We start from the raw sequence: 11,308 nt of genomic DNA, 5'->3' as shown, positions 1-11,308 counted from the left end.
ATTGTTTGTAAAATTTCCGAAAAATAACTTTCACCCCAATTTGTTGAGACTAACTTAGATCCTGTATAATTTGAGAAATATCTTTATGGGAAATGCCAAGGTCAAACAGTATCGGTTACACAGGATTGGTGGTATGTGAATGGGAGACCTCAACCATGTCAAACCTCATACACTGGCTCATATTTCACAGGCCATCACTTCACACGGTAAAGAGCCATTGTGAACAGAGTGGATCTGATTTTTTGTTTTATAAATTAACTATCAAGTACAGTGGTCTTCAAATCATGTTTATAAATGCCTCAAAGTTATTAATTTAGTATCTTATCAAGTTCTTTGTTTTGATGCCCGAGGACACAGATGGTGAACGCTTATTAATTCAAAATGACATGTAGTCCATTAATGTGTGCACTGTATGGGGGGGGGGGCTCCCTAATTACCCCTGTACTCATACCCCTCCTTGCCCCCTCCCTGCCATTAGATCTAGATTGATAGGCCCGCTGGGTCAAAGCTGTGAGGTCAGGCCGTCCTGAGACACCTGCTCTCTCTTGTCAGGCCTGCAACACCCACACTCCCTCTATGAATATGCCACCTCACACCCAACCCTCATGACAAGAGCTGTAGCGAACCCTGACTTTCCAGCATACCTGTATGTCTGTCCGTCTATCTATCTATTGTCCTGTTAAAGACAATTTTAAAAGAAATACATTTATTCAGCAAGAAAATAAATAAAACAGAAGTGGCCGCATTTATTCCATTTTGAATAAATGCTGTTTTTAAACTTTATTCCTCGAAAAATCCTGACAAAAATCTATAATATTTTTTAACATTGATAATAATAGCACAGTTTTATTGAGCACCAAATAAGCATTCTGAAAATTCAGCTTCGCCATCACAGAAATGAATTACAATATAAAAATATATTGCATATAATTATTATATTTAATCTGTTTTTAAGGGGTTTTTTTTTGCAGTTTATTTTGAAGTGTAATGAAATTTTACTGTTTTTACTATATTTTTGCTAAAATAAATGAATTTGTATTTATGTATGTATGTATAATTTTTTAAGTACTGAATTGGCATGTTTGTTTTTATAATGCACTTACGAATAATTTGCAATCATTAATCATAACATATAAACATACTTTGTGCAGTTACTCATGTTCTATGATTAAGTGTCTTATAAGGTAATGTCTCACGAATTGCAAATTTACAAGAAAGGAGTCCCAAGTCCCAAGGCTCTTATTTTAACCTCCTTTAACTATTTCAGTCTGTCCAAACTTCAAACAGAAGGCGGTTCTAAATGAATGACAATACTCAGCAGCTGATAATGTGTCATCCAGGAAGAAGAATCAAGTTCCTAATTGACTGAAAGCTGGGTGAGCTGAAGGGGCCTTTTCCATTTGGTGGAATCTAAATGTTCTTAAAAATACTACCTGGTATCAAAATACTATACAAACAAACAGTATGCGTATTAATAATTTGAGATGGATTTGCTAGAATTACAGATTGCCTAATACAGGTACTTTAGAGCTAGCTTTAGGGAGACTCGTTAACCCCTGACGAATCATTTTTCACATCCATAGTGATGTTGAATTGTATTGTCAGTTGTTTTCAAGGTCAGAAACATCAATGTTTACATTCAGGTAAACCTTATACTCTCTCTGTAAAGTAAAACAGCTAAATATTTTTTTTTGTGTATAGTATATAGTATAGTACATAGCATATATATACTAGTATGTAGTTTAATGTATTTAATTTCAGTTATTCAATATTCAGTTAATTTAAAGTGGTCACATGAAATGGAAAAGTCTCATGAAGTGTTTCTGAAACAAGAAAGCAACCACATCGGTATCCCAGCTGCATGTCCGGGAGGCTGGTTTCAGACGATCTTGGAGGTTTAGATGCTGGATGTGGAGGTCCTAGGCCGTTGTGGTTACACATGGTCTGTGGTTGTGAGGCCGGTTGTATACTGCCAAATTCAATGCCTATGGAGACGGCTTATGGTAGAGAAATTAACATTCAATTCACGAGCAACAGCTCTGGTGGATATTCCTGCAGTCAGCATGCCAATTGCACACTCCCTCAAAACTTGTGACATCTGTGGCATTGTGCTGCATGATAAAACTGCACATTTTAGAGTGGCCTTTTATTGTGGCCAGCCTAAGGCACACCTATGCGTCCTGATTTTGCTGAGTAAGATGTGCTCCTAGGTTAACATATTTTGTTGACCCTGGAACAACATTTTACTCCAAAAAATTAATCTTGACCATATCCCTACACCTAAACCTAACCTTAACCACGAGTAATCCCAAACATCAGAGGAAATTATACATGAAGGACACTGACGTACAAGCACCAAACAGTGATGGTAAACGTAAACTTCACAAAATCTATAAACTTGTCCATCAAATCTGATTGGTTAATCACAATGTTGTTCCAGGGTCAACAAATATGTTGTCCCAGGAACATGTCTCACTTGGTAAAATCAGGTTCTGACCGGTGTAATAATCATGCTGTCTAATCATTATCTTTATATGCCACACCTGTGATATTATCTCGGCAAAGGAGAAGTGCTCACTAACACAGATTTAGACAGATCTTTGAACAATATTTGAGAGAAATAGGCCTTTTGTGTGCATAGAAAAAGTCTTAGATCTTAGAGTTCAGCTCATGAAAAATGGGGGCAAATACAAAAGTGTTGCATTTATAATTTTGTTCAGTGTATAAATGATTATATTTGATGTGTGTTTATATAAAGTATACAGTTTACCACATTTCAAGATGTTCTGAGGAGCATAATAATCTTCTTTCTGCAGTCACAGATGACATACAAAACAATGCAATATAACAGAGAAAAGCTGAAGGACACAAAAGCACAATATGTTATCCTTCATCAACAACTCCAGAGGCAACCTTTCTCTCTCTCTCTCTCGGAATAGTTATGCACAAGTTGAAAAGCTTGTATTTAAAAAGTCTTGCTTCTGACAATGCACTGCATTGTTATAAACACTACCGTTTGTTGTTGTTGTTGTTTTTGAAGTGCCAGTGGTTATGTGTACAGGGAACTCTTAAGAAAAAAAAAAGTTTAGTCATGAGGTGAAATCACGAGAAAAAAAAAAAAGAAAAGAAAAAATATCATACCATGTGAAGCTTTTCCTATATACCTCCCACCTCTCAAAAAATTGTAATCATAACATCGAACATTTACACTAGTTTAGTTATACTGAAACATATTGTTTCTGTCATCAACAAATTTCAGATTCATATAAACCTGATATTCACCCTAGAAAAAAAAAAAAAAAAGGATAAAGTTGGTTTTTAAAGCCTATCTTGATTTTGGAGTGGGAGAAGATGTTGTGACATTATTATAGATTTTTTATACATTTCTTAAATGTGAGATTTCCTATTGGAACTCAGGAGTTATTTATATTGGAAAAATAAGGCATTACTGTTAATCACTCACCTCAAGGACATAACATTTTCTAACTTACAGTTTTTTTCAACTGCTTACACACAAAATGATTACTTGTCACATAATTTCTAAAACCTGACACTCAAACACCAGAATCACACACTAAATCTGCAAAACCATACACAAATTTTTGGCCTTTTGCTCAGTTTTCAATTTCGTTAAACTCTGTTTGCAAAACAGATACAATTTTCCATGCAACACACAAAAATCTGACAGGAAGTTTCGTGATTTCCTTTTATAAACAAAACCAATCAAAATCCCACACTAATTCATCAGTGCCTCACACTAACTCCTCACATGTGCAAAAAACATGTTGCTGTACTTAACAACAACCAATCATAACTTTAGTAGTGGCCTGTAAATAGGCCAAAGGTCAAGTAATAGGTTTTGGACAAAGGATGCAAACAATGCAGGCAGAGTAAGAGGAGTTGGAGGGAGAGCCAGAGGACGAGTTCGACTAAGAGGAGTTGGAAGGGGAGCAAGGGGAGGAAGAGGACGAGTCAGAAATGGAGGAGGACAAGGAACAAGAAGAGTGGTCTCGAATGAGATTAGGGCTATTAGTCGATCATGTGATAAACCATGGTTTAACAATGAGAGAGGCCACCCTAATTTGAGTAGATTTACTGTGGCGGGTATAATTCGAACCTTTAGAAATGAGAACCGGTATGTAACAATCTAATGTAATGTACACATGTTCTAATGTACACATAATGTTTTTTTTTTACCAAAACAAACAATAGACCTGTACTATAAAAAATATATTTTACTGTAGTACCCTTGCATTCATTTACTACAGTGCATTGCATTGGTCACAGTTTGGTAAGGTATCAAGAGAGAATATAGCATGTGACGTGGATGGCGTATGTTGGCCGGACCCAGCCCGGAGGAGAGATGGAGTCTAGATACACCCAACCATCTCCACATGCAAGCACACACATTATGTTTGGTTTACACTACATGCTACAACACTACATATTTTTGATGTATTTTTTTTTTTTTCGTTTCAAACTGTGTACACTAATACTACATTTACAACCACAAAGAGCAAAACAAAATAAAAAAAATAAATAAAGTTTGGTTTAAATTTTGCTTTTGTTTTTACTTCATATATTCAACAGCTCTCTCCCCATTACATTCAATCATGTACATATGAGATTTTAAAAGAAGAGCTTTAGGTTTTGAATAACAGTGTGTATTTGACATAATCAAAAATGTTTTTACAACGTAAAAAAAACGTAAAAACGTTGTGTTTACAACGTAAGACAAATGTTTGCTTTTGAAATATGTTTGTGATATTTTGACTGTGGTGTTTCATTTTGAAAGAGATGTGAGGCATTTTGCATCTTGTGTGTGCAATTCTTGAATTTGTGTGTTAAGTTTTGAAAAAAAGAAGAAAACTTTGGAAAATGTGTGTAAGCAGTTGAAAAAAACTGTAAATTAGAATTGTTTTATGAAGACTGTAGACAAGAATGTAAACAAGAATATGGTCTCATTAATACACAGCTGAACTATTATGTTTTAATGTAATAAACCAGCCTAATATGTAGAACCTCCTTTGATGATGTCGTATATTTTCAAATCTGGCAGCACATGATCCAACCACAGCTGATGTAAATTTGTTGTAAATAAGAGCATGAACTCCCAGACTTGTGATTGTGAACATAAAAATGTCAAATAATAAGTCAAATAAATAATAATTTTAAAATGTAATTAGTAATAATAAATACAGAAAGCATAACAATCACAGCACACTCATCAAAGCACATCACACTTAATAGTCAAAAGCTCTACAGTGTGCATCTCAAAACCACAAAACACTCTTACATTTTTGTATAAAAGCACTGCATGTTATGTGCCACACAGGATTCGAACCCACAATCTGAAATGGTCTCAGCAAATGGCTTAACAGAGTGCACCACTCCTTCAACAGAACTTTCAGTGTGAGAATGAGCACATAAACGCTTTACTTAAAATGCTGACTAACTTAGCATGCTAAACCAACTTAACTTTAATGTAGCTTACAGTTAACCTAATAGCTAACCTCATAACCTAATAGCTGAAGAGCCACATTAGAAAGAATGTCAGATAATTAGCATGCTAACCAATTTGCATGCTAAGCTAACTAGCATAAGTTAAAAAAATGCAGCAATGCTCAACTTTGTTGAGGTATTTCTTTGGAATGGAAGCAAATATCTAAAATCTGTTCAGTCAAAATTTGACAAAATTTGTAGGAGGAGTAGAAAAAAAAAAGGTTTTGATTTACTTTAATACGGCATCCAGACAAATAACGTGAGAATTAGCATAAACCAAGGAACATAAAGACAGAGAAAAACTATTTTGAACAATGTTTTCAAAAGTTATAAGCGTTTTTGCAAAAATCCTTATATCTCTTTCAGGTATCTCTTGGACAACCCTTTTTAGGTATGACGTGCCATTTTTTATTTTTCTGGTTAACCAATGTGCCAATCATCTCGCACACATAGATCTGAGATTGCGCTGTGCAAAGAGTAACATTCAGAAGCTCATAAACTTCTTGTCAGTGCTGCCAAGTGACTTTTATTAATCAATATTTATTTATTTATTATTTTACGATGCCCAATAATTAGGCTAAGCCACTCTTAACTCAAGTCTCTCAAAAACAGACATATAATGCACATAAAAAGGGACTCTTCTCTAATTAATTCATAGAAAAATCTCCATATAGGAACAAACAGTTGTAAAACTTCTGTCCAAAAGGTACCATTCCTAATTGGCTCACTCAAATCCTGAGGGTGTGACATCATCCCCCTATATAAATCATTGATCATATAGGGGGCTCATGCAATATGAAATATAACTCTTTGTTACATTTTAAATGCTTTAATGCATCCTTGCCTTTACTTTGTTACTAATTAAAAATAGGCTTTTCTTGTCCAATTGCTCTCCCAGCTGTTGAAAAATATTGTTCTTACGATCAGTACTTTTAATTTTCATAGTGATATTGAAATGTAATGTCAGCTTTCGTTCAGCATCACTGACGATGTTCACATCTATATAAATCTGTTAATCTCCATGCAAAGGAAAACAAAATAAAATTAATTTCAGAGCTTCAAAGGATCACACATGTGTGTGTGTGTGTGTGTGTGTGTGTGTGTGTGTGTGTTTATCTATGTATATATATAAAGTGTTGTGACAGAATTTTTCTATATATTTCTATCTTTTATAGATTTGCTCACCTTAGGGCCATAATATTTTCTCACATACATTGGACTTGTTTCATGAAGTGTTTCTAAAATAAAAAAAGAATGTGGTCTCATGAGACAAATTAATACACAGCTGAACCACTATGTTTTAATGTAGTAAAACAGTCTAATATGTAGTACCTCCTTTGATGATGTCACATATATTAAAATCTTCACAGGGAACATCTGGCTGCACATGATCCAACCACAGCTGATCTTTGTAGTAAATAAGAGCATGAAATCCAACATGTGTGATTGTGAGCACTAAATGAATCAAATAAATAATATCTTTAAAAAGGAATAATAATCATAATAACAAATTAGATTGTTATATTTTTAGATTGTTATATTAATAATAATTATAAATAAAATACAAATATAATTTTTTTTTTATTGATATAATTATTATAATAAATATTATGCAGTGAATAGTGAAGCTCAAGTCCTTTGCTGGGTTTTTCTTTTCCTACATCCCTTCCAACTGGTGAAAAATTCCATTCTTTCTACCAGTACTTTTTATTTGAATAGTGATGTTGAAACGTAACTTCAGCATTCTTTCAGCATCATCAACAATGTTCACATCCAAGTAAATCTGAAATTCCCCCTGCGAAGAAAAACTAAATACAATTTGTTCACATGTGTCACGTGCTTGCATCCAAAGCAACACTGCATTTGTTTATTTATTCTTTTACAGGGAAACAAGCACATGGCCATTGCATTGCCATGCTATATTAGTAAAGCTACAGGAACGATTTATAAAATCTTGTTTATAATAAAATGGGTACAGACATCTCACCAGAGCAGCGAAAAGTCCTTTTCTTGTAAAATAAAATAGACAGGTTTCATTCTGAAACAAGGAAGCACTATCAATATCCACAACCACATCACAGCAAAAGATAAAGTGCAGTAAACCTATTCATGTAGTACCTCCTTTAATGATGTAACAGATTTTGACATCCTCACAAGAAATATATGGCTGTGTGTACTCAAAACAGAGTTCCCTTTGAGGTAAACACGAGCATTCCAAGTTGCGTGGACCATAAACACATGAAAAATGAAACTTTTTACTTCACTTTTTTTTTTTATTATTATAATTTATTATATTCGAAGGATACCTGCTAATGTATTATTTTCTTTGGTATTATGATTACCGTTAATAATGAACTAATTAATTTTATTTTTGTGTTCAAATAGTTAAATAGTTTAAACATTTTTGCTATCGTACTTAAATTGGTTCTGAAAATCATTTGTTTGGACTGTATTATTAAGAGCTTTATTATAGTTATGCCATGGCCATAAACTGTAGGACTTTTAAAGACCTCTGGAGAAAGGAATATATTACTTTAGGGTGTGATCCTTGTCTTTCATTCTCATAATTAAATAAAAATATGTCTTAGAAAAGTATCTGAAGTCCTGGAAAATTATAACTGAAAAAGAGTGGGAACCCTGATAATGTATATGAATTACATAGGATTTGGCCTATTCGATTTACATCAACTTACTTGGGATAACTGTATAAGTCATAACGTATCGGGACACTTCTTGAGAGATGCAGGGGGAAAGAGTCGCTGACAAGTAATACAATGGCCCTGATTAGAGAGAGAGCAAAGTGTATTATGGAAAGAGTAAAAATACCTTCAAGCAATCTTGTGCAAAACTTACTACACACATGTAGCTTCAAAGATTCAAAAAGGACATGGTAAGCTGGAAAATGAGATATACTGTAAAGGAAATAATATTTCAACGTTTTTCATTCTCTCACAAAACTTTAGCATTTCCCCGAGAAACTTGGCATTCACATTCAAAACATTCGCGCAGGAAAAACTATATTTCAGTGCTTTAGCATTTCCATTTAGGGGCTCTGTATTCCAAGGAGACAGCCTTTGTGACAATCTAAATAACCAATTATTAGTCAAATTAGTTATAAGTAATAGTCTTGTAATAAACGTTTCTCTATGTGAACATCTGTGAGCACATCTTTTTTTGCTGATAATGATTTAAACTATCGAGTCAGATGAAAATGTCAAATACTAATATAGGCTTTGTAAAAGAATAATTTAGCAATTAGAGATGTATAACAGCAGATTAACAAAATGTTATTCAACTCACCTTCATAACTGGACCAAATGCTACTATGCTCTGATGAGCAGAATAATCTTCTCTCCACAAAGGCAGAAGACACACAAGGCAATGCTCCAATATAAAAAAGAAAGACTGAAGTGTACAAAAACATGGCTGTAATATTTTTGTGAATAAAACTTGTAGGCTAACAGGTGTTATTACTAATCTGAAATTATCATAAAGTGGCACAGTAATGCCGTGCACTTAACAACCCCTTTAGATAGAAAGGTCACTGGTTGTTCGTTTATGAAAAGAGTGTGAGAATAAGGAAGTACAAGAAAATAGAAGTTAGAGGTTAGAAGTCTGGGAATTCAGACAGGGAGTGCAAATGTTTAATATGACTTTTTATTTATTTACACTCTTGTACAAGTTTCTGCACCACAACTATACTGGATGACATACCAGACTGTCAATATATGATACATTACAACGGTCCATTGAAACGATGAAAATAAATTCCTAGTGGACTACTTGGTTGCCCACCAACATTGGACAGACTTAGCTTGAACAAGTTAACTTTTATCTGGTTTGTTCAGGTCATCTATGTCAAAAGAAAAGGGCCGGTCATAACCCATGAGGTGGTTGTAGTCGTGGGGTAGAGGAAAAAGCATTGGGTTGACCAGCATTGAGCGTTTCTTGGCATAAAAGCTGGTGAACATCCGACTGACATCAGGGATAATAACATCACGCTGATGGAACACAGTCCGTTTCTCCACTAGAAGGGCGCTGTAAGTGATGGCCGTGTACGTGTCCGTCTCCTTGTTGTGGTACAGGCGTACTACATAACCTTTGGTGATCAAGTGGAGGAGAACAGGAGTCAGAAATGTGAAGAAACCTATAAAGCCACAAAATGCCACTTGCAGTGCCAAGCTGTTTACACCAATGCCTGTTTTCAGGAGGACATATGGCATCACACAGAGACTAAACATGCTGCTGGAGTAGGAGAAAAACTTCACACCTACAACAAAAGAGCAGATTTAACTCATTAGATTGTTTTAGTTATTTAGTTATTAGATTATTTTTATATTATTAGAAGTCTAATGTAGTAAAAATAATAATTCAATAATTAAATGCAGCCTTTGATAATTGTATCTGTTTGGTAGTTTATGTGGTGTTTTACAGGCATAAATGCTGCATGTTCTATAAGTCAGGTAATTTACCAAGGACAGCTTTTCCCAAGTTGCCTGTGTAGATCAATTCTCCATCTTCAGACTGGACTGGTAAGGGTTTATACCATCTAACAGCACAATACTGGACCTGTGGAGATACAAATATATTAAGAGTAGTACTTCTGAACACTGAGATACAAAAACACTTCTCAATTAAGTATAGATGTTTTTGGGGGAGGTTTTTCTTTTTTTAGACACTTGCATGTTTTTTTTTTCTTTCAGATTTTATATTCAAATTTTTTGATTGCTTTATGTTTTTTTTTTTATAATTCTCAGTTAAGTGTGGATGTTTTTGTGTGTGGATGGTGTTTGAACACTTGCATGTTTTTTTTTTCTTTCAGATTTTATATTCAAATTTTTTGATTGCTTTATGTTTTTTTTTTATAATTCTCAGTTAAGTGTGGATGTTTTTGTGTGTGGGTGGTGTTTGAACACTTGCATGTTTTTTTTTTCTTTCAGATTTTATATTCAAATGTTTTGATTGCTTTATGTTGTTTTTTATAAAATGAATGCTGAAAGAAACATTACATTAATAAAATTAATGTATTTTGAATTATAAAGTGCATTTTAAAAGCTGTAACTTAAGCTTTTCGAGCACTATATAATGTCATAATCATGTTTGAAATAGCACCTAATTAGATCATGTGGATCTTAATATATTTTTAGATATATTTACATTTTGCATTTACATTTGATATATTATTACATTTTATTTTTATAGGTTTCTGCAGCACAGGGCAATTTCACTTATTATTAATTTTGTATTTTATTATTATTGTATATTAGAAATAGCTCAAATAAATAAAGTAAAATTGAATAAAATAATAAATGTTTCTTGAGTTTTTGGACCGGATCTGCGGATCTGACTCTTTTCTGCTCATTCAAATGATGAAAACATTAAAATAATAATAACCGGTCTTATTTGTCCAGTCATGGCATTTTTGTTATTCTTCTACTAGGTAAGTTACCTTTTTTGCGTGGGCTTTTAAAAACGACCTTCGGATCTCATGCAGCAAATGATCCTGCCTTGTTAAAAGCACAGCCTGAGTGTCGCTGTGTAATATCGGGCGAACAGCGACTCGGAGATTTCTGATGATCTGTTGCTGATTTTTTGACAGACGCCAAAACCCTTGTAAAATCCCAATCTGATACATTTTATCATGTGGCGTTTTCCCACTTCCTTAGACAGCAAGCCGATCACCACCGGAAGCGATTGGGTCTGCGAGCTCACATGAAGACCATTTGATTATGGACTGCACAAAAACATAACAGGTGTAAAGAAGTATATATCTTACAAACTACATACTTTAAATACACTTCAACCG

The 11,308-nt window shown here is 34.0% G+C and overlaps 1 protein-coding gene across 1 annotated transcript; it reads right to left on the bottom strand.

Moving 5' to 3' along the window:
• Positions 1-9,145: 9,145 nt before the first annotated feature.
• On the bottom strand, positions 9,146-11,199 carry tmem70 (transmembrane protein 70). Its single transcript, XM_052617408.1, has 3 exons — positions 10,952-11,199; positions 9,975-10,071; positions 9,146-9,772 (listed from the first exon to the last, which is right to left on the bottom strand). The coding sequence occupies exons 1-3, from the start codon at positions 11,135-11,137 to the stop codon at positions 9,327-9,329; spliced, it is 729 nt and encodes a 242-aa protein (XP_052473368.1). The 5' UTR covers positions 11,138-11,199; the 3' UTR covers positions 9,146-9,326.
• Positions 11,200-11,308: the final 109 nt, after the last annotated feature.

This window comes from Carassius gibelio, chromosome A2 (assembly GCF_023724105.1).
Source record: "Carassius gibelio isolate Cgi1373 ecotype wild population from Czech Republic chromosome A2, carGib1.2-hapl.c, whole genome shotgun sequence".
Lineage (NCBI taxonomy): Eukaryota > Metazoa > Chordata > Actinopteri > Cypriniformes > Cyprinidae > Carassius > Carassius gibelio.
The sequence above is the reverse complement of the archived record's forward strand: the minus strand, read 5'-3'. Positions and strand labels throughout refer to the sequence as shown.